Below are 24,510 nucleotides of genomic sequence, written 5' to 3'. Positions count from 1 at the left end.
CCAACGCTTGGAGTTTCAGACCCAGCAGGGACTAATTAAGCTTTAATACTGAGTTGGGGAATGAGAGGGTCAGTTTACCTGTCAACGGCCGCCCCAAGCACTTCTAAGGGGTGCTGCAGCTCACTAGCCAGTGAGCTTTCAACATCTGAGTTTCTCTAAGAGTCCCTGGACTGATAGCTAAAACACATTTCTACTTCTTTTCTAAAGTAGTTGCTTAAAGGTAGGGGGAAAAAAAAAGTCCTAAGCCTCAAGTGGAACAAGACTGATTTCCTTAGATGGTAATTAACTACAGAAATATTTACAAGTAAAAGGTTGAGCTATCCTTCATAAAAATAATTTCTCCAACTAAACATTTGTGATAAAAGTATTTCCACTGTCAACACTCAGTAGAAATCTCAACTTCATTTGGCTTTTACAGTACAATTTTATTGCGGTAATATTTGAGGATCAAGAGAAGAGGAACTTCTTTGAAGTGACAAAGACTGTCCCAAATGTCTCTCATCTTTTCCCTAGTTTTAAGAGTGTTAGAGGAGCCAGTGCTGTGGTGCAGTGGGTAAAGCCGCTGCCTGCAACAAGGGCATTCCATATGGGCACTGGTTCGAGTCCCTGCTGCTCCACTTCTGATCCAGCTCTCTGCTATGGCCTGGGAAAGCAGTAGAAGATGGCCCAAGTCCTTGGGTCCCGGCACCCACATGGGAGACCCAGAAGAAGCTCCTGGCTCCTGGCTTTGGATTGGCACAGCTCTAGCTTTTGCGGCCACCTGGGGAGTGAACAAGCAGATGGAAGATCTCTCTCTCTCTCTAATTCTGCCTTTCAAATAAATAAATAAATCTCAAAAAAAGAGTATTAGAACCATCAACATGCCAAAACCTTTGATATAACAGTCCAACAATTATTTTTCACTAAAAGAAATTGAGACCAAAAGGGAAGGCAATAAGCGATTTCCATTATATCAAGAAAGTAGATAGAAGATGCAGAACAATTAACAGAGAGTCATGATTCATTCCAAAACTCTGGCTCACAGGAGAGGCCAGAACACAAAAGCACCAGGATAAATCAGCAAGGATGAATGGGCTCCACCACGGTTAACACACGGAGCTGGTGGACGAAAGCCCACACTGCTACACGATACAGCCACCAACAGAAACTGACTCCATTTTAAATTAAAACAATTAAAGTGAAATAAAATTAAAATTCATGACTTCAGCAGCAACTTTTCAGTCGTCCACAGCTGCCGTATTTATCAACATGGAATATGAGAGTTTTGGTATCACAGAAAGAGCTACTTTATAGCAAGGAACCCTCTACCGCTCTGATTGACAGGTCAGAAAAAGTGGAGACCCGTCCATAGAAAGACAGTCTGGAAAATGAAAAAGAATCATATACAACACCACAAAAGGGACTGTAGCTAAAAATATACCTGCCTCACTTTCTCCCTAAGATATTCATAGCTACCAAAACCAAGATCATTGTTATCACTTCAATTCAGAAGTAATTTATTGGGGCCAGGCTGCGGCATAATGGGTAAAGCTGCCGCCTGCTGTGCCAGCATCCCACATGGGCACTGGTTCAAGTCTCAGCTGCTCCACTTCTGATCCAGCTCTCAGCTATGGCCTGGGAACGCGGAAGATGGCCCAAGTCCTTGAGTCCCTGCACCCATGTGGGAGATCCAGAAGAAGCTCCTGGCTCCTGACTTCAGATTGGTGCAGCTCTAGCTATTGTGGTTGATTGGGGAATGAAACAGCAGATGGAAGACTGACCTCTCTCTCTGCTACTCTGTAGCAACTATGCCTTTCAAATAAATACGTACATCTTTTTTTTTTTTTTTTTTTTTTTGACAGGCAGAGTGGACAGTGAGAGAGAGAAAGAGACAGAAAGCTCTTCCTTTACCGTTGGTTCACCCCCCAATGGCCTCCACTGCTGGCACGCTGCTGCCGGCGCACCGCAATGATCCAAAGCCAGGAGCCAGGTGCTTCTCCTGGGCTCCCATGGGGTGCAGGGACCAAGCACTTGGGCCATCCTCCACTGCACTCCCGGGCCACGGCAGAGAGCTGGCCTGGAAGAGGGGCAACTGGGACAGAATCCGGCGCCCTGACCAGGACTAGAACCCGGGGTGCCAGTGCTATAGGTGGAGGATTAGCTTCTTGAGCCACAACGCCGGCCTAAGTACATCTTTGAAAGAGAAAAAATAACAATCTGCAAATCAGCAATTCTCAGATGTGACATCACCTTCTCCAAGCACAAATGAGTCAAACATCTTCTCGTAATGACTACTGTTGGGTGAGGGCAGTGTTTAGGGTAGAGCCTGTCTATATAATCTCTTTTGTATCTAGTTAACCTGAACCATACAGTTGTTGGCCTTTAAAATAATGCTGAAAGACAATCTGACTTAGAATTCTGTGATGGGTTTGCATTAACCACTGAGAACCTTGGATTTCAAGTAGCATTGCTAAAACATGAAGACATACACACATTTAATAAACATTACATAACACATTACTCATAATTAGCTTTCTCAATGTAAAGTTCACAAATAATACTTAGCCTTTGTGCCAAAGAAATATGGCATTGTGTTTTGACGAACTCAGACTATTTCCCAAACAATTTAATTACTCGATTGTAAATTGTTGACAAGTCTATGCTATGCAGGCACAGGGACTTTACATGATTTTAAAGTCAGCTCCCCTGGGGCAGGCACTGTGTCACAGAAAGCTAAGCTGACATCAGTGAGGCCCTCGTGCACGAGAGATGTCCTGGGATCCAGTCCTGCTCCCATTTCCAATATGCTTTTCCTGCTAATATACACCCAGGAAGGCAGCAGGTGAGGCCCCGCCAGAGGTGGGGAAACCTAGCTGGAGTTTCAGAACCCTGGCATCATGGCGCCCAGTGCCGGCTTTCCCAGGCATTTGAGGAGCAAACCAGCCCAAGCAATCACTCTCTCACTCTGTCCCTCTCTGCCTTTCAAGTATATAAATAACTTTTTAAAATATGTTTCAGAGGCCGGCGCTTGGCATGGCGGGTTAACACCCTGGCCTGAAGCGCCAGCATCCCATATGGGCACTGGTTCAAGACCCAGCTGTTCCACTTCCGATCCAGCTCTCTGCTGTGGCCTGGGAAAGCAGTAGAAGATGGCCCGAGTCCTTGGGCCCCTGCACCTGTGTGGGAGACCCGGAGGAGGCTCCTGTCTCCTGGCTTTGGATCCACATACCTCCGGCCATTGAGGCTAATTGGGGAGTGAACCAGCGGATGGAAGACCTCTCTCTCTCTCTCTCTCTCTCTCTGCCTCTCCTCTCTCTGTGTAGCTCTGACTTTCAAATAAATAAATAAATCTTTAAAAAAATGAAAATAAAATAAAATACTTTCAAACCGAAAGGGACTCAACCACCACCACTACCCCTCCCCAATGAAAGAAAAACATAGGAAGAAAAAAAAACGCATGGTGCAACTCTCCAGGAACCCTGAGGGAAGCAAGAAGAGAAAGGAAATATATCCATATCTATCCATCCACCCATATTTATCTATATATATTATATATATTATATATACCTATATCTATCCATCCACCCATATATATCTATATATATATTATATATTATATATATTATATATAGATATATAAGGTGTTGTTGAGGCTCTGCAGATGATAAAGCACTTGGCACACTTCTGTGCAAAACCGGCTACTCCAATGTCAGTCCCCAGACTGGTTCATGTAGCACGTCTCATGAGCACACACGTTCATGTTCTTGATTGGTTGTTATCCCCGCCTTCTGATTGGGTGTTATTCTGGCCCCCGCTTGTTATCCCGGTCTTGTGATTGGTTGATAATCTGCCCTTCCCCTGGATTGGTTAAATCTGTACTCACTTCTCAGGGACCAGAGAGCGCCACTTTGTGTCTCACGGAGCCAACAATGGCCAGCCTCTTGCACAACTCCTCCTTGGGAGTTCCCCTCCTGGCTGCTGTGGCAGGAGGATTCTCGTTTTCAGTCTCACCTGGCTGCCGGTCCCTGCCCGCATAGGGATTCTTCATCAATGTGGTACAAGAACAGACTGTGCTCACCATCCACAACAAAATTAGCTGTGCTGACACAGAATTGAGATAAAACAACTCACTCATAAATGCAAACTTCCATGGCTTTTAACAAATGCATGGATCCTGTCACCATCACCTCTTCATGATATAAAGGATCTGCGTCCACATTTCCTAAGGGACTTCTGTGGGTCATTCCTTTCCACACCCTGACTCAACATCAATACATACCCCATCACTACGTTTTTGTCTTGCAGAGAGTCCCACATGATGGCAGAATACAGTATGTGCCGTCCTCTGTATCTGGAGTCTTTCGCGTTTGAGACGTCGGAGATGCACTCCGTTTGTTGAATACAGAAGTAGCCTGTCTATTACCCAACAGCCTTGCATCATACACACTCTGGCCATGCCCACTGATAAGCTTTGGGGAGTTTTCACTTGGGGCCGTTAAATAAGGCTGCTCGGAACCTACGGGTACAAATCCTCCTACAGACATCATTCAACATGTCTTTAATCTTAGGATTGGATTAGCTGAGACATACAATTAACACTATAAATTTTATATTATTTAAACATCATATGACAATATGTAAAAACAAATGCTTGTATGTACACAGATAAATGAATGTTGTCCCCTCAGCACAATCATCACCAACACCCAAATTAAGAACTATACATCATGGCCAGCACCACGGCTCACTAGGCTAATCCTCCACCTGCGGCCCCGGCACACCAGGTTCTAGTCCTGGTCGGGGCGCCGGATTCTGTCCCGGTTGCCCCTCTTCCAGGCCAGCTCTCTGCTGTGGCCAGGGAGTGCAGTGGAGGATGGCCCAAGTGCTTGGGCCCTGCACCCCATTGGAGACCAGGAGAAGCACCTGGCTCCTAGCTTCCGATCAGCACGGTGCACTGGCCGCAGCGGCCATTGGCGGGTGAACCAACGGCAAAGGAAGACCTTTCTCTCTGTCTCTCTCACTGTCCACTCTGCCTGTCAAAAAAAAAAAAAAAAAAAAAAAAAACTATACATTATTAGTAACCCAAAGATCTTCACTACTCTATCCTCTCCATTTTTTAAAAAATGTTTAAAGGTATAATTTAAGAAAGGGCTCCTAAGCAGCTGCACAATATTGTATTATAAACAACAAAACCCAAGAGGTACAGCTGACCGCACGCTTGTCAACACTTGATACAGCCGGTCTTCCTCATCCTGGTCACTGTGCCTGTGTAGAGGTATCCCCCTAGAGTTGACGTGTTTAGCAAACTGCCCAAATTTCTAAATCACCGTTTGTTCAAAAATGGGATGTTTGTTCCTTACGTTGAAAGAATTTTTAATATATGTTAGACATACATCAGGTTTTTAGTAGATACAGAGTTTGCAAATATTGTCAGTGGCTAGCTTGCTTGCCCATTTTTAACAGTATATTTGAAGGACAATTTTTTTAATGTGGCATACTTTATCAATTGCCTTGCATGTTCCTTCTGTATCGTAGCTGAGAACTATCTCACTAACCCAAAGTTTTAAAATTTTTTCCTCCTATATTTCATTCCAGGGGTTGGATAATTTTAACTCTATGTTCTCTATCAGTTAATTGGTACATACTGTGTGAAGTAACATTCAGGGCACATTTTTTGCACACATTATGTACATGTTGAAAAGACTGGTATTTCTTCATTCAATTAGTCTGGCTTAGTCATTGAAAATCAGTGGACAAAATATGCATGGATCTACTTCCGGTCCCTGCTCTCTGTGACAATGCCTCGTCCTCGTGCAGTTATCACACCATCTTGAGTTCCAGCCGTGTTAAATCTTTAACCAATGCTATTTTTTTCCTCAGAATTACTTCACCTATTCTAAGTCCTTTGCATTTTCATTTAGGTTTTAGAATCAAGTTTTCAGCGTCTACAATAGAAGCGTAAGATGTGATTTGCACCCATCTAGAGATTACAGTGCGTACAGGACACTCGCAATGTCACTGTCTGAACCGCTTCTACTGCAGCAGTTGTTAGTCTCCTCATTCTGAACACTCTCATTATTCATTTTGGTCATTTTAATTTTCTCAGTAATGTTTTATAGTTTTCTCTGGTCACCTCCTGCACATGTTTCATTTAATAAAGCCATATTTCATATTTTTGATGCTACTATAAATGATACATTTTAATTTCCAGTTCCAGTTATTAGTTGATAGGACACAGCAGTGAAATTGAATTTTTATGTACCGTATGTATCCTGCAATCATGAAAAGTTCACCTACTAGTTTTAACAGTTCTTTGTAAAAATGTTTACTGGGATATACCACACAGATGATCATCTTTTTATAAAAACATCTTCAACTTTTCATTTCTCATCCACATGCCATTTATTTAATTACCTTCATTATATTATTATTTTGTGCACTGACTAGTGCAGTAACAACCAACAGCTCTATAAGAGTAAAAATACACACTTTGTTGGGAAAGCATTATGAAGTATGTTAGATTCCAATTTCTTAAAAGATATCTTTGGTTTTGCAGAGTTAATGACTCAGTGTGTGTGTTGAATTTTTTTTTAATACCACTTATGATAATGAATTTCTTGATAATTCCCTGAGAATTCATCAATTCTTGCTTCTATGTATTTCTGTAAGATTTACTTACTTGAGAGACACAGTTACAGAGAGGTCTTCCATCTGCTAGTTCACTCCCCGAATGGCCACAATGGCTAGAGCTGAGCTGATCCAGAGCCAGGAATTTCTTCCAAGTTTCCAATGCAAGAACAGGGGCCCAAGCACTTGGGACATCTTCCACTGCTTTCCCAGCTCATCAGCAAGGATACTGGATCAGAAGTGGAGCAGCCAGGGCTCAAACCAGCACCCATATGGGATGCAGGCTCCACATGCAGATGCTTAACCTACTACACCACAGTGCCAGCCCTGTGAACTTCATATGATTTTCCCCTTATCTACTGAAACTCTTGTTAAAATAGTTAATCAGGTACAAAACTGATTGACACTGATTTTGAAATGTTAAGCTTTTAAAATCCCATGTAACTCTGCATTTATGAGCTAACTCACTTGAATCCAACATATCACACTTTTTTAAAAATTGCTGGATACAATTACTAAAATTGTATGAAGGAGCTCTGAGGCTACACTGGATATTGGTCTGTGGCTTTAGATTCTGGAAAGTCATCTCACCTTGACACCAGGACAATTCTGACCTCTTAAATTATTTGAGAAGTGTTCTGCCATCTCACGTTGCCTGGAAACATACATGGTAGTGCTGTCATTTTTCTTTCAAATATCCGGCAAAATTTATAATTGAAGCCACCTGGGCTGGAGGCTTTCATTGTTGGAAGCTTTAACGATGAATTTACTTTAATGGATATAGAGTAAATCAGGTTGTCTGTTTCTTAGCCTTCAAAGATTTTATTCTTCAAGAAATTTAATTCATCTGAGTTGTAAAATTCTGCATGGAGTTGTTCACTCTTCTAGTACTATTGTCTTTTTGGTTCTGTAGTGATGTCTCCTCATTCAATCCTAATACAGATAAACTGTGCCTTCTCTTGTCATTAGGGTTATTGATTGTTGGGCTTGTGGAAGAATTTTTCATTGTCACCATCTTCACTGCAAGTCTTTCACTTAACCAACTCACACGGTCTTCATTTCTCTTTCAGTTTATCATAAGCTCCATCTGCCTTTTCTTCTGCTTCCCAAAGAAAAACCCCCAAATCATTGCTAACCGCTTTTTCCATTTCTAAATTAAAAACACCAGAAGTCCTCCCTACGCAGTAGTATGCTTCAGCTACTTATCACAAACGTGGACTAGTCTTTTGATAAACGCATTCTAGACTTTTCCTTGAGATCTAGTTCAGGAGCCAGAGTTATCTAGAACTATACTGCTATATTCATTAGCTCCCATTCTACTGCGAATCTTTGGTTGGATTCTGATGTGTTCACAGATCACACAGGCAGGATTTCAGTTTCTGTAAATGTAATCAGAGTTTGCTGCTATCCACGGTGAGCTAAGTACCGACAGACAGCTCCTCCAGCAAATGGCCACCCTGCTCAGGTGGATCCCAGGCCAGGCCTGGAGACTCGCAGCCGCCAGCACTTTCATGTTCTTCTCCCGCTGGGAAAGGAGCATTGGTCTTCAGGGCTTCTGGGGTCTGGAACCAGCTGTCTGCTGCCAGCCTGCCAGGACACTGCAGGATCACTTTCCAAGATCAGAGGAGATTGGGCGCACTCTGGGTGGTACCACCATAGCCTGGGGATCACTTCCTTCGCTCGGCTCTGTTGGCTCCCAGCACAGTGCTCTGCCTAGAAATGACTTCAGTGAGGAAGGCCATGACACAGCCCCTCTTGTTTACCCACCCGTGCCCAAGTAACCAGAATCCTGCTTCGTCCTGTGCCTGCTGACCGCTGCCTTAGAAAATCACCGTCCAGAGTTCTGTCCAGTTTTGTTATTTGAAGCACAGGGATAAATCCAGGTCCCGTTATTCATCACAGGCAGATGGTAGTCTTCTAGGTAATTTGTCAAATCAAATGTTTAAAATCATCTGTTTTCCAGATCTTGGGTGAATGATATATATACGATGGAGTTATCTGGCAATCTGCATGCAATTTCCAAAATCAATTAGATGTTAAAAACTATCACACACACCCACAAAAATCCATGCATTCACGTATTCTGTTCAGGTTTGCACTGGTATTCCCAAAGCTCATTACTCTGGGTTTTAGATTTAGGCTCTGACCAGGGATTTATCATCCAAGATTCTGCTTCCCCACCACAGAATGTGGACGTATGATTCGCATGCAAGAGCTTTGTAGAGATGCTTTTGTAAAAGTAGGAGTGGCGCTTTATTAAGAAGTAAAAGAACTCAAATGAACTTTATATTTGAATTGCTGTGTGTATTATTCCAGTCCCTTTTTCAATTTCAGAAAATATTTAAATCTGGCTTGAACCATCCATGCAATGCTGTGTCTGTGTGTGTGTGTGTGTGTGTGTATTTCCTTTAACCTGTAAATGAGTAATTCCCAACACACCTTTGTATTTTAGAGGGATTAACATTAAAACCCAGAAACAAAATCAATAAAGTCTGGATACTTAGATTTCTTTTTCTCTACATCCCTGCTAGTTTCTTAAATTACTGTTTCCCAGTTTTTGCAGTTAATAGAAGTGACTACATTTACACTCAAAGCCAGCGATTACTCATGTTTAGCATATCTGCCGTTGTAGATCTCCCTCCTGTCTTCACATGTGCACACACACCTCCACAATAATCCGACAGAGGTGATGTTATCGTCTGTTTGTCTAAGCACGAATGGACACTGAGTAACTCACCTAAGCCCACACTTCTACCAAGTTACAGGATATAAACCCAACACTTCATCTGCTCACCATACTTCGCTTTCTTTCCTCAACAGCTGACCAATAATGGCCTCAGTTAAGGGTCCAGAACAACCGGATATTTCAATTTGAAGTGAGTGATACAAAAAGAGGGAAATGTGGTGGAATGAGAAGGCCATGCCAGGATGGCCACTGGCAAGCGAGCGTCAGTTACTCAGGAATGGCTTTAAAACCCACCTGGCAATGGAGCCTGCCTGGCAACAGGCTGTGATTGGATGGCTTTGGAAACCACATGGCAAAGGAGCCTGCCTGGCAACAGGCTGTGATTGGTTGGGGCATAAACCGCCCCTTGACCAGATTGGCTGCCTTGGCTATATAAGCTGCTGTACCAACTGAAATAAATGAGTCTGCGGGCTGCTCGCCTCAGGCCTGCTTTCACCCAACTCCTGGGGTCTGTGTGGTGATTCTGCGCCTCTTGCCCCCACCACACTCCTCCTCCCAGAAACAAATCCAGTGCAACAGTGACCTACACATCTGACAGGCACTACTCTACCAAATGGTTCACTGCTTAGGGGGATCCCCAGCCAGGCTCAGAGACTCTGGGGCCCAAGATACTTCAGTCTCCCTCTCCTACTACGAAATGAGCGTTGGCCTCGGGGTTTCTGGAGTTCAGAGCCAGCTTTCTGCTGTGAGCCTGTTCGGACACTGTGAAATGAACATCTCCTCCCCGTGACGTGCAGGATCTCTCGATCACCCCTTGCCATCTCATTTCTCTCTCATCTCTGCACCCTCTGGACTGAGTTGCTGCACTGGTCCAGGCCTCACGCACCGCACCTGTTCTCTCGAGCACCTGCATTCCTTCCCCTGCAGGACTCACCCTGCCCCACAGTGTTAGCATTAAATGACATCTGCACACCGGTGACTCTCAATGTCTACCTTCAACATCCAAGGTCATTCAAATTGAAGGAATTTAATACAGGGAAATGCCTGAAAACAGCTGCAAGAGCTGAAAAAGCAAACCAATCAAGGACTGGTCCTGGGAGAGCCGAGGAAGAAACTGACGCACAGAGATGGAGCCCACGAAACTGTCCCTGTTGTAAGGGTGCTACAGCAGCCAAGATGCAGGTGGGACTTCCCAAGCACAGTGGCTGCCCCTAGGCTGCTGGAATCTGCCATGTCCCCCTCCTCAGGCATGCTGTTGGGGACATACAGGAGACCCCTTCAGTGCCTCTATTCCCAGAATCCCACAGGAACCAGCTGGGAGAGGAGCCTCAGAAACACGGGTGACTCCAGAAGAGGTCCTCCAGTGCAGAACCACTAGGCCAACGACTCATGCTGCATTTTATCAAGAATGAGAAGAGAGGACCCCAGAGCTTCCCGACATGAAGAAACGATACATGCTCAAGCATAAGAAAATGTAAAACCCTAAACATGTATTATACACAGGTGTGGAATTCCCACACTGTGCCCCACAAATTTAATTATTGTATGTCAATTTAAGAAAACATGAATCAAAAGGAAAAAAAGGGGCTCGTGCAGGATTGAGAATCAACAGGTCAGCGTCATCCGTGGTACCCTGTGAAAACCACAAACTCCTCCCCTCAAGCAACCCATTCCCGACTTTCTACGCTAGCTCAGCCCGATCACCGTGCAACACACACTCCGTCACTGCACCTGCTCATCTACCTGTCTCCCTGGCGGAATGTAAACTCAGTGTGGGCCAGGATTTGTATCTGTATTGCTTATCAGAGTGACCTCAGGACCTAAAACAATTTCCCACATATAATAGGTGCTCAATAAATATTGACTGAATCCATAATGAACTGGACCTCTGCTTTTATTTTCAAACAAGCAGAAGCTAAAATGTTGTATGTGCTGAAGCTGGGGAATCAAGTGGTCCAAAAATCAGAAACACAGATGACAGTGACCATTGTTAATCACCTTCGGAGAGCTACCAGGAGCACACTACACTGATGTTCCCGGCCTCAGGGTCTCAACTCTCGAATTAGTGATGGAGGTTTGCAGTCCATGTGGCATGCAGCCCAAAGGTACGCTGAAGGTGGGAACGGCCACATGTCCTTGGCAGGACTCACCTGGGCTGCAAGGGATCCACTGGTCTGGTACCTAAGCATGCGGGGCCCCGTGCATGACACGGCAAGCCCAGCAGTGCTCTCGGTTGTGAACACAAAGAATGCTTTGTGCCGAATGCCACGTGTGCCGTCAAACTGGCCCCTGGGAGCACAGAGCCACTAAAGAGTAATTCTTCTGAAAGCAGGAAGCCACCTCCTGGCACTTTTCACTCAGAACTGAAAAGATTTGGGGAAACAAAGAAGGTAATTTGTGCTGAATAAATCAAAAGACAAACTAAATAAAAAATTTAGAGACCTCAAAGTCGTCTTTGCTTGGCACTGTTGGGAACACACATTTCAGCGCCGCTGTCTCAGCCGTTACCGTCGCTGCTCCCCTTGCTCCGATATTGGCCGACAGAGGACGAAACCCCGGGAAAATTCACCTGATTGAAGTGTGCTCACCCTGCGCCATCGACAACTCCTCCTCCATGCAGAAAACAAGCATGACGACTTTTACCTGTCTCAGTGTGACAGACCAGCATCTACAGCACGTTTAAAGATCAATAAAATAATCTTTTGAGGTGAAATAAAATCACTGCTTTGCATCAGAATCCTGACAAAAACCTTGCAAAGTGTGATTTCCAGTCCTAATTTGATCACATGGAATGACTTCACTTACAAAGCAATCCATGTGAAGTCTTAGAATAATAAAAATTGCTTCTCAACTGAGACAAATCAACCAAAAACCAATGGGAAATTTATCTGTTGGTAACGATGTTCACTCCATCAATGACCCTAGAACTCAAAAGTGACAGGAAAACTACTAGCAATTTTCAAATGCCAACAAATCATTAACATTAGCATAATCACTGTTTATTAAAAAAATGTATGGGGGAAGCTCAGGTTCTATCAGGCAAGGATCAAGAACAACACAAGAGCACAAAGTATTACAACCAATCCATCAGTGAATAACTTGAAGGGACTTCAAAAAGTCCGTGAAAAAAAAAATGGAATTAAAAGGTAGTTTATTTTGGTGCCCAAAATATTTGCAATCAATTCACAGTTTGATAACTACTTTCCATGAAACTTGTGACGACCCTTTGTATTGAAATTTTGTGCTTCTTCTTCTAAAAACTCTGTGTACTAATGAATAATTACGATATGCCTATATTGGAGGGTTGAAAAGTCCGGTACTTTTGAAAATTCCATTTCTCCAGAAAGAAAACCAGCAACATTCATTAAAATCAGAAAAGTATCTCCCAAATGCACGAGCACCATTGTTTGCCATCAGAAAAAATATCTCCCAAATACACTTTTTTTGACAGGCAGAGTGGACAGTGAGAGAGAGAGACAGAATTTGCCGTTGGTTCACCTCCCAGTGGCCGCTGTGGCTGGCGCGCTGCAGCCGGTGCACTGCGCTGATCCGAAGCCAGGAGCCAGGTACTTCTCCTGGTCTCCCATGGGGTGCAGGGCCCAAGCACTTGGGCCATCCTCCACTGCACTCCCTGGCCACAGCAGAGAGTTGGACTGGAAGAGGGGCAACAAGGACAGAATCCAGTGCCCCGACTGGGACTAGAACCCGGGGTGCTGGTGCCACAGGTGGAGGATTAGCCTAGTGAGCCATGGCGCCGGCCCCGAATACACTTTTAAGGTAAAAGAGTTGCTCCATTTGGGAGTGGGCTTGCATATTTAGCCCATGTGATTGACACTTGATTGTAGAAAACATTCAGTCATGTGCGTGGTAACCAGAGAGATTCTTGAAGGAACAAAGGATTTTTTTTAAAGATCTGTAAGAACTCTCTTGCTCCCCTAGGACACTCTTAGCAGAGCTCACAGCCACTGTGAAACAGGAGAGACGCACACTGGGTTCATGCAAGTTTTAGTGTCTACAAAGAAAACTGCTTTCAAGACAGTTTTCAACAGTCAGCTGTGTCTTCCTGTTTCACTCAGACTCACGTGAAAATATTCGCACAGTATTGCAATCCAGTTGACATCATCTATTTTTAATCAAAATAAGTTTTCCTAATTCCTCCCTGGAGAGCGCAGGACATTCTCACACCATCACACACACACACACACACGTGGTTTCCACAGGTCAACATGGCAGGCCTGAGTCCAGGTGAACAGAGACAAATGCCGGAAGTCAGTTCCTCCCAGGTGCATACATGTCAAGACCTGGAATCTCTGAGGGCTCACAGGAACCCCCGAAACGGTTTCCTGCAGCCCCTCCCAGGGCACTGAGGGTCCTGGGTCTTAGAGAAGTGACACCTGCCCTGGCCAGCCACAGGCCAAGAGCTACCGGGCACTGTGGGATGTGTCCAGGCCCATGGAACACGCACGGAGCCTGTGGCAGAAACCACTGTCTTTGCTTCCCAGCATCCCCACTGTTTTCTTTTCTTTTCTTTCTTTTTTTTTTTTTAATTTATTTCTTTACTTGAGAGGCAGAGCTACAGAGAGGAGAGAAAAGGTCTTCCATTTGTTAGTTCACTCCCGAAATGGCAGCAACAGCCAGAGCTGGGCTGGTACAAAGCCAGGAGCTTCTTCCAGGTCTCTCACCTGGGTGCAGGAGCCCAAGCACTTGGGCCGTCTTCTACTGCCTTCCCAGGCCATCATTTTGGAGCTGGATCGGAAGTAGAGCAGCCGGGAATCGAACAGGTGCCCATATGGGATGCCAGCGCAGCAGGCAGATGCTTAACCTACTACGCCACAGCGCCAGCCCCTGCACTGCTGCTTTCTAAGAACTTGCAACTGGTAACTGGGTCTGCCCAGGCTGTGTCTTCTCCAGCCCCAAGGGCAGCTGCTGGTAGCCAAGCAGAGCGAGAGGCCCAGAGGACCATGTGGAAGGCAAGCGGGGAGGGGCAGGAGCAAGCACAGGAATGGTGGCTAGCACAGCCGCAGGACCACAGCCGCAGCCGCAGCCGCGGGGCGTGGGCAGTGACACTCTCGAAGGGGGCAAGTCTCCCAGCAAGTCACCAAGACCAAGAGACAGCACAGGGTTGCGGCATATTTTCACTGTCGACACTGACCAAAGCAAATGCTTCCAACACACACACAACCGTACAGTAACAGGATTATACAACTCAACAGAATCACACAGGATCCCTGGAAAACCTTCATACTGAGAATGGCATTGGAACCCACATTTAAAATCCAACATGGGGGGTCAGCGCTGTGACACAGTGGGTAAAACCGCCGCCTGCAGCGCTGGCATCCCCTATGGGTGCCAGTTCAAGTCCCGGCTGCTCCACTTCCGATTCAGCTCTCTGCTGTGGCCTGGGAAAGCAGTGGAGGATGGCCCAAGTCCTCGGGCCCCTGCACCCACTTGGGAGACCTGGAAGAAGCTCCTGTCTCTGGATCGCTGAAGCTCTGGCCATTGTGGCCAACTGGGGAGTGAATCAGCAGATGGAAGACCCCCCCGCCAATCCCTTTTTCTCTATAACTCTCTCAAATAAATAAATAAATAAATCTTAAAAAAAAAAAAAGAAGAAATCCAACATGGGGTATTTCCAAGCCAGGTACTTTCAATCATTTAAGAACACACGTAGCAAGATAGGCAGAGGTTTCAACCTGAGGTACTCACCGGGGCAACCGAGAGCCACGTGCAAGGCCCAGCCACATGCAAGGCCCAGCCACGTGCAAGGCCTAGCCCTGTCTCAGGGCACTGCCCGCTCTGGCAAGGCCGTGTCCAATGCCTCAGGGCCCTCCCCAAGCTCCAGGTACCAAAGACACTAAAGTTCAAACCAGGCGTCCCTGTGGCTCTTCCCTACTTTCCCAAACAAGTTTCAGGTCAATCAATGCACTGGTGAGTAGGAAGACATTGTGGGAACACCAAGCAGTTAAGGTAAAGATCTCGGGAAGCTGGAGTGGCAATCAATAATGCCCTGATTCTACAGGCAGCAGGAATCTGGGGCACTAATACTAAAGGCCTCCAGATTAGTCACACCAAGGTGCCAAGACAAAGGAGGCCTGAGGGTGGCAGGACCCACCCCACTGGTGGGCTCTCTCTGGGCAGAATGTGCAATTGCTCCCCATAAACCAAGTCCTGTCCCTGCAGCAGGCTCTCTCCACAGCCGGCATGCTGGGTAAACTGTAATCAATAAGCAAACAAAAGCAGAATACGGCACTATCGCCTTAAGTAGGCATTAAACATTTAAAACTAATTTCAGAGATGGATATGAGACGCGGCAAGTGCACTGAGAAGCGTGCTATTTGGAAGGGTCACTACCTCCCCTCTTTAAGGGAACACAGTTGGGCAAATGACAAGGACAGAAGTGTGATCCATGCATCTGTAACCGGTCAGGGTATTTCAGCAGCCACCGCACAATCAGGGATAAATATTCCAGAACACGCAGTCAAGGAAGGAACCTGCAAACAGAGCAAGCTGTGAAAGCGAGTTAGCAATGAACTCCGCTCCACAGGCGGAGCCCTCAGTGGCAAATATTTTACCAAGGCTTGAGAGCAAAGGACGCTGCCAGCATGTTCCACCTAGCCAGGTAAATCGAACTCAAATGTCGACCCCACGTGCTCAGCGGCGTGCAGAAGCGACTTCCGCGTTCCAGTGGCCTCATTAGCAGCCTCTTGTGCACCAAGCCTGCCACGTGCAGCACTAGGTTTTGACGGTTTAAACGCACGTGGAAATTGAGGTTCGGAATGTCAGGACCGCCCTGCTTTTTGTTTACTTCGCCTGTATCAGCGTTTCATCCTGCTTCCTCCAATTTTCTTGCAGATCCCGCCTGGCGAAGAAAATAGCATTCACGTGGAGTAGCCGCGGCACCTGCTCAGCTGTTGGGAGTCATTTCAGGGCCTGCCTGGGCTCCTCACACCCTGGGAGGCCAGGTGGGGGGCGTGTGTGCATGAGTGTGTGAGAGAGACACCAGCAGTTGTGTAAGCCTTCTCTGGACAAGCACTTCCTTCCTAGAGCCCCCACGCCCTTGGCCTGGGGCTGCCCCCCCTCCTCATCCAAGTCTGAGGTCCTCAGGGGCTCCGTGCCCTTCCACCCCCAGCTTCCCACTCACCTCCCTGCCTGCGGGGTGCCCTGGCCTCCTTCCCTCTGGCTCCCTGCAGGGGGAATCTGCTTCCTACAAGCTAACCCCCCACCTGTTCCCAGTATCCTATTCCCTCCCACAGCCTGCCGCCTGATCAATTAACTCCCCCCCTCTCCTCTCCCTTAGCCTCTTCCTCCCCCTGGCTCCTGCTCATCACCAGTGAAGCATACGTCCTTGCTGCCCCTTTGAAGCCACTGCCCAAGGCTGAGACTGCCCGCCCCTCCTTTCCTCCAGTCCACGTGCATCCCTGCGCTGGCCACCATCTGCATCCTCTGCCTAGCACTGCCCTGAAATGGCTCTGATCAGCGCTGTTGGTTATGGGCTGCATCAGGCCCCTTGCAAGCCGACGCTGGTGTCATAGCCCCAGGCACCTGAGACGGTGAAATTAAAATGAACTAAGAAGAGGCCACAGTACACTAGGGTTAGCACTAAATCGAATATGGCTCGTGTGCTGGTGAAAAGGGGAGAAGGCACCGAGACAACTAGGGGAGCGCTATGAGACCACCGACTAGCGGATCAGGACATGGAGCTAACAAGTCAACACCAAGAAGCTACGAGGAGGCAAAGGGGTGTCCCCCAGAGCTTTCGCAGAGCGCGTGGCCCTGCCAAATCCTCGGCTCTGACCTCCCGACCTCCAGCCCCCACAGAGAGGACAGTTCTGCTGTTCCGAGCCACCACGTGAGGCACTTTGGGACGGCAGTCCCAGGAAGCCAAGACCCCACTGCTGGAAGTACAGGGAACTGACCAAGTGTCCTGGTTTTCCCAAACCTACAGAGGGAAGTCTCAGACAAACCAGGACAAGTGTGCCACTGCACGCGCTGCCCACGCCTGCCCTGGCCTCCCCTGGCCACCGGGCACTCGGGCAGCCTTCTCAGCAAACGCTCACCTTCTTGGCTCCTTGATGCCTTGCTCTCAACGAGGTAACTCCACCTGATGGCTCCTAGCGACTCAGCCCTTTGTATCTAAGGCATCAGACCCCTCACGCCTGCCTCCCTTCTTCATCCTAAATGGAGTCAACAGCCATGAAGGGGGGCAGGAGGAGGGGCTCGCGCTTCCTCCTCCCTGCTGTCTGACCGCCATTCAGCCACCAACAACACCTGCTTCTGATTTCCGGAACTCAGCCACCTGTGCAGGTGCTGCCACTCCTCCCTGCTCCCCTTGGTCTCAGCAGGGGCTTCCTGCCACCTGCCACCTCCTCCCGACCTCCAAAGAGAGGACAACCTGCTTCAGGTGACTTCCAATGGCCGGCCTCAGCCCCTCCACTCTCTCCTCACTGCCACACTAACTCTACCTGGTCCCTGCCATGCCCACCTCCCTCACGCAGGACCTCTGGGTCGCTCTCCTCCGCTCGCAGGAACCCTCTCCCTTCAGCAGTTTCCTCAACACCTTCCAACAATCGTGCGGGACTCGACTCTGGCCTGGCCGCCTCCTAGAACCTTCGGCCGCCCTCCGGCTTTGATGCCCCTCAAATGGGCACCATGGCGCCCAACAGAGACCAGAGGAGGGCCCTTCACAGCGCGGAGAGCAATGGCCTGCTTGGTGCACGCTCCTCAAAGTTTTCTCAACTCCTTTCACGAGAACTCTGCCTTTTGCTTCTGCCGCCAGAACAGTGAGCGTAGACCTCCAAAACGGGCACCTACTAAATGTCCGTGGAATGTCCACTCACATGCAACCTGCACACTAAGAATACGCTGGGATGTCACTTGTGAGCCGCTGTCTCGGTGCCAACGCCAAAGCCCAGCAGTGCACTCTGCTGGAATGGCCGCTGGGAAACTAGAACTTGTCTCGTAGCCAAGGTGACAGACATGCAAAGCGGTGCAATCCAAGGAATGACAACATGCAGCAAAGCCACGCGTGCACGGGCCCTTCGACCCCCAAATCCCAGCTACTGGAATCGATGCAAGGGTACCCTTGCAAAGCTCTCATAGGCTGCTTGCAGGAGGCAGCACGGCCCAAACACCATCCGTGGGCTCCAACGACAGACGGTAGACCAAGCATTTCTCAGGACCCGGTCATGAGGAGCCTGGGGCCCATCTCATAGGACAGCCGCCTCTTAATCACGTGAGCGCATCTCAAAATGTGGCTATCTACAAAAATGACAAAAAAAAGGAGGTCTCCAGGATATATCATTATGGCAAAAAAAAAAAATAGTGATAAAGACAAGTTAATATGCATGCTACCCTTTATCTACTGAGTATAAACATACACTTGTATGCATGTGAGTATCTATATTGCTCAGTTTATGTTACAGAAGAAGTATAAATGCAGAATTCAAACAAAAGATCCACGGAATGCAGAGAGGGAACCCGGGGAACAGGGAGCCAGGCTGTGTCTCTGAACTGCGTGAGCTTCATTAATCCGACTCTGCGATACCACACAGTAACTACAGGCATTGTAGGAATCTCTAAAAATTCACAATGAAAATTAAGCAAATGGAATCAACGGGGTTCGGGGAAGGAAACTTTCACCGAGGACAGCGGCTGGGAAGCTGTGCAGAAAGAGATTGTTCCAAAGAACTTCAGAGCACTAAGCCTGCTGGAACACTCCAGAAAAACATACCCTGAGGGCCAAACAAAAACAAAATCATCTTAGAAGATTTCCAATAACCAAAACAACGGGATGGCAAGGAGTGGTTATTGTGAAATGATGAATGTGACTGGGAAAAGGCAAACGAAGACCTCTGCTGGCCCCCAGCACTCAGGATTCCACAAAAGGCACACACGGAGGTTAGCAGAGGCGTCAGACAGCCCTGGTCCTGAGATGCACCAGGAGCATCGGGAGGTGCCGGCGATGGGTTTAGTTTTTTAAGGGTTTTCTAGTACTGTCCACTAGGAAGACCTGTGAGCACCTTTAGTGCTTGAAGCAGCCAAAGGGATGCCCAGATCTCCAGGAAGCAATGGGACAAAGAAGTGGGAGCAGCGTGGGGCCCCAGAGAGCACCGGAGCCCCCGGGATTCCTCGGGCACAGGGAGGAGAACTCAGCCCCTCTGAGCTTGCAGTGCCACGGCCTCACCATCCCCAAGGATCAAAGCTGCAGTGGACTGCAGTGCATCAAATCCATACACTCAGAGTCTACTCATCAGAACAGGGCGGGGCACGCCCAACATCTCATTAACCCCCTGGGATGGCCAATGGATGTCAAGGAACCACCTACTAGTTTGGGAAAAATATAAAAACTAGTTGGGAAGGAAAAAAAAAAAAAAAAAAAAAAAAACTAGTAGGGAAGGCATTTATTCTGCCTTCCCTAAAGGAGCTGTAGCTTCAGGATATTCAAACAGGAGCTGAAGGAAAGTCAGTTTATACAAAAATATTCTAACCATGCAAGGAAGAAAGAAAAATAGTCAACCTCAGCTATGCTCCCACAAACGCATCAGCAAAGGCTGTTCATTTCCCACAGGGACGTTCTCTGTGCCCGGAGGGAAGCAGAGCGCCACCCACCCCGCTGTCCAGACAAGGAGCGGAGCCTGAGTCCCATCGGGCATCCTGATGTCACGCTGAGTCTACAGAGCTACTCGGGATAGAAGAGTGCTTGACCAACACAGACAGGACGGAATGGGCAAAGTCCAGACTGCAGCGGACTCTGCCAGGACGAAGGACTTGGCTTCTCCTTCAATTGATTTGCATGGGAATTTTGACACACAGTGAGAGCGGAAAGACTCAGAAACAGACCGCCGCCCGCCATGCCCAGCCTCACCTTTGTAGGAGATGACCGGGTGCTCAGCCCTCTGGCACCGCGCGGCGTCCCGGGGCTCGGGCTGGGCGAGTCTCCACACCCCCAGGCTCGAGAGCAGCCAGGCGACCATGCAGGCTCCCTTCATGGTGCGCAGCGGGTCTCCGACACGGGGTGCTCGTCTTCTAGCCGGAGGCTGGTCCTCCCCTCATGTGTGAAAAGGGCCTAAGGCACAGAAAGAGAGCAGCTGCATGAGCCGAGCCCAGGGTGCTGACGGGGGCCTGAGCCCCACACTGACTTCACCGCGATGTACTGCGAAGACAGCCTGGCGCGCACAGGCACATCTGTGTGTGCGTGCGTGTGCACATGTGTGCATGAGCACGGACCACTCCTCCGCTCTCTAATTTTAGGAGATAACTCATTTGTTATAAAAGAGAAATTTCCAGCTTGAGTTCCAACGACTCATCCGTCGCTGCTAAGCACATCCCTCCCCCCCCTTGGGAGATACATCCCTAGACCCCAGCGGGTGCATGAAATCAAATCGGACTGAAGCCGCTATGTGCTGTGTGCTTCCCCGCACACGCTCACACAAACCCACGACAGGTTAATTTCTAAGTCACGCACAGCGAGAGAATAAAAACCATAATGCACTTCAGATCTCAACAACCCCAACATGCAATGGTTTTTCATCTTTTCACTGAAAGAAAGCACTGGATGGCTTTTCTTCCCCATTTCAGACTGGGCCAGCATCACTGCTTCTGTGCTTTGGAGCCACTGCTGAGTACAATAAGTGTCACTTGAACACAAGCACCGTGAGACCATGAAAGCCAGTCTCATCATCAAGCCAGCTACTAAATGACTAACGGGCAGGCAGCATATACAGCGTGGAAACGGTGGATAGAAGGAGGATGCGTATCCCAGGCAAGATGTAGCAGGATGGCACAAGATGGAACAACATGCAATTTAAAAATTCTAAGCTGTTTATTTCTGGAATCTTCCATTTAATATTTCAGACTGTAGATGACCTCAGGTGAGTGAAACACTAGAGAACCAAACTGCAAACGATGAACACTATGATAATAAGTAACTGACAGGCCGGCGCCACGGCTCAGTAGGCTAATCCTCCGCCTTGCGGCACCGGCACACCAGGTTCTAATCCCGGTCGGGGCGCCGGATTCTGTGCCGGTTGCCCCTCTTCCAGGCCAGCTCTCTGCTGTGGCCCGGGAGTGCAGTGGAGGATGGCCCAAGTGCATGGGCCCTGCACCCCATGGGAGACCAGGAGAAGCACCTGGCTCCTGCCATCGGATCAGCGTGGTGCGCCGGCTGCAGTGTGCCGGCTGCGGCAGCCATTGGAGGGTGAACCAACGGCAAAAAGGAAGACCTTTCTCTCTGTCTCTCTCTCTCACTGTCCACTCTGTCAAAAAAAAAAAAAAAAAAAAAAAGTAACTGACGATCACCTGGTGTTCCCCGGAAGAATATCCTCACCTACTGGAGCAAACGCAGGTCTGTATGTGGAAATCCTACAGCCACCCATCCCCCCCCCCTTTTTTTTTATTTTTTTGACAGTCAGAGTGGACAGTGAGAGAGAGAGACAGAAAGAAAGGTCTTCCTTTACCGTTGGTTCACCCTCCAATGGCCTCCTTAGCCAGCACACTGCGCTGATCCGAAGCCAGGAGCCAGGTGCTTCTCCTGGTCTCCCATGCAGGTGCAGGACCCAAGCACTTGGGCCATCCTCCACTGCACTCCCGGGCCACAGCAGAGAGCTGGCCTGGAAGAGGAGCAACCGGTACAGAATCTGGCGCCCCGACTGGGACTAGAACCCGGGGTGCCCACATCACAGGCAGAGGATTAGCCTAGTGAGCCGCGGCGCCGGCCCACCCACCCCCATTTTAACACCCAGAAATATCCTACTACTCAATCAGACCATAAGCACTGGAGTGCACCTAACACCTGACTGGTGCCTCACATAACTCTTAAAGCACCTCTATTTATTGAGTGTATCCTTGTAAATTTATAGGTCATTTGCCTGTAAGAATTAAAAAACTGGCTACAGAGGAGTGTGAATCAAGTAAAATCCACACGGAGCACCTACTGGGTGAAATCAAAGTACTACGTCGGGTGCTCGGAGAGTTGAACGACGTAAAAGATTAACAAGCTTTAAAGTGGAAAGGACTTTAAAGGTAAGTGTGGTTCCGGCTGGGAATCCAGACCTTGAAAGGAAACGAAGGTGTCGAGGGAGTGAGCAGAGGGCCAAGGACAGGGCCCGGGGCAGGAAGAAGTAAGAGGATCTCGGCCACCAGAGTCCTCTGGAAGGACAGGCTCCCCTGGAGGAAGAGGCCAGGAAGGCAGACTGGAGGCACGGGAGGGACGAGGACCCAACACGCATCCACTGGGATGTGTCGCTGCACTTGACCCAGGCCCGGGGTATACAAAGGGCCCTGTCGGAAGCAATCAGACAACGGGTCCAGATGTGGAAGGAAACCTACAGTCGGGTGGGAGGCCTGCTTTTTAGGCAACAAAGGACCACAGCGTGTTAACCTTGCAATAACTATTAATCAGATTATTCTCAGAAGACGCAGTGTGGAGAGGCTCATCAGAAGCTACCACAGTTGTTTCAAAAATGGGGTGAATCTGTGACTTCAGGTGAGGTCAGTGTGAATAAAATGCAAAGGCAAGGAGCAAACACAATTGTGGTGGGAGAAGGAAGGAACCGCCCATCAAAGACAGATAGGCCACCCCCTCCCCAGGGACAGGATCACTTCACCTGGGTGGCTCTGTGACTGCTCTGTCCAGTAATGGAATGCAACAAGGACGAGGTGCTAGATGCTAAGCCCAAGCCCTGCGAGACTACAGTTGCTTCTTCTGGTCTCTCAGAACACATTGTTAGGGCACTGAGACACAAACTCAGAAGTCCGTGGTCAGAGGCTCTGGCTGGCAGTGCCCACTGAGTCCAGCTCCCAGCCCTCCCTGCCAGGACACCAAATACGAGTTCAGTGGAAACCCTCTGAGTATCACCAGGGCAAAAGAACCACCTAGCTGAGCCCTGATGAAATTCCTGACCCCAAAAATGTAAAATATAACAACTGTTGCTCTACTCAGATAAATTTTGGGAAGACACAGAAAAGATAATGTAGGTGACTTCAGGAATAGTGATGGTATTCATCTACGCCCAAGAATCAACAGAAAGACGGTGTAGAGATGAGAATATCATGCTTCAGTTTTGTTGGGTTTTAAGATACTGAAAGAAAACCTAGGGAGATGTGGTGAAGTGCTGATAACTCAGCTTGGGTGCTCAGAAAAAAAAAATCATTCAAAAATAGCCTAGAAAGTTTGGGATGATTAAAAGCATGAAGCGGTGGAGATTCTCCAAGAGACAATATGAGGATACATTGCAGAAACAGCTCAAGAGCTGTTTGTTAAAAGGTAGTAATCAGAAAAGTAGCCACACAAGGCCAAGAGAACAGAACACACAGGAGTACCCAGGAATGTGGCAACATGAAGGTCACGTGAGGTTAGAGTACAGTCACACTGAGAAAAGATGGAGTGGCCACCTGCACCCCCACGAGGCAAGGCCAAGGTCTCTGGTGGCAGCCGGCAAGCAGTGGTCAACTAGGAGCAACAGCAGAACAGGAGCCATTTTTGCTTGGCACACATGGTGGGGGTGATGTCTCCAGACATTGCCAGAGTGCCCTGGTGGAGAACCTCGCGTTTAGATGCCTGAGCAGTCCTCTCTGGCTTTGGACTTAAATAAGCTATCAACACTTTGAAAGAGTCTTTAAAACATACTTATATAAATCACCCACCTGAATCTGGATTGAGCCAATTCAGCCAAATTTCAATAAAAATGAAAGTCGTGTTAATTACAACTAGCTGCTCCATGTGGGAAATACGCTATGGAGGAACTTTCAAAGGATCGATTGCAATCAAAGTTGTTCTAATGTCATCCGATTGCCTCTGGATAATTAAAAATACATTAGGTGAGTTAATAAGAAACAAATGATTTTGCCAGTGTGCAGATTGATTACAGAAGGCCAACTAGGGCTATAAAATAAAAGCATTTTCATTGCAAAATTCCTGGAGCTTCCAGTTTAGAGTCTTGATTGGGGGGCAGAGGGGGAGGATCTCTCTACCCTTGACCTAAATGAGTACAACTCTGCACATATTCGTGTTTGTGCAGTAACTGACATTTCTCACGCACACCCACACTGCAACTCAATCAGCCCTGGGGACAGACAATAAGTGTTCCTATTAGAAACCACTATGCTGTCAGATAAAAAAAACAAGCCAAAGGGATGAAAGCCTGTAGAGGAGCCGTGCTTAAGGAACAGTGCCCGAGCAGTCATTCATAAAAGCAGATCCCACACTAGCGCAGCAGATG

General features: G+C 47.9%; 1 protein-coding gene across 6 annotated transcripts in view; it reads right to left on the bottom strand.

Annotated features, from left to right (window-relative positions):
- SEMA5A (semaphorin 5A) overlaps positions 1–24,510 on the bottom strand; it is a 472,925-nt gene that overhangs the window by 296,000 nt on the left and 152,415 nt on the right. For all 6 annotated transcript variants that reach the window (XM_070056841.1, XM_070056840.1, XM_070056845.1 and 3 more), the window contains one exon: positions 20,157–20,357. In XM_070056841.1, coding sequence (XP_069912942.1) covers positions 20,157–20,280 — 124 coding nt within the window. In that variant the 5' untranslated portion in view covers positions 20,281–20,357. The remainder of the gene's footprint in view (positions 1–20,156; positions 20,358–24,510) is intronic.

Source organism: Oryctolagus cuniculus, chromosome 14 (assembly GCF_964237555.1).
Source record: "Oryctolagus cuniculus chromosome 14, mOryCun1.1, whole genome shotgun sequence".
Taxonomy (NCBI): domain Eukaryota; kingdom Metazoa; phylum Chordata; class Mammalia; order Lagomorpha; family Leporidae; genus Oryctolagus; species Oryctolagus cuniculus.
Note: the sequence above shows the minus strand (reverse complement) of the source record. Positions and strands in the feature narration are given on the sequence as shown.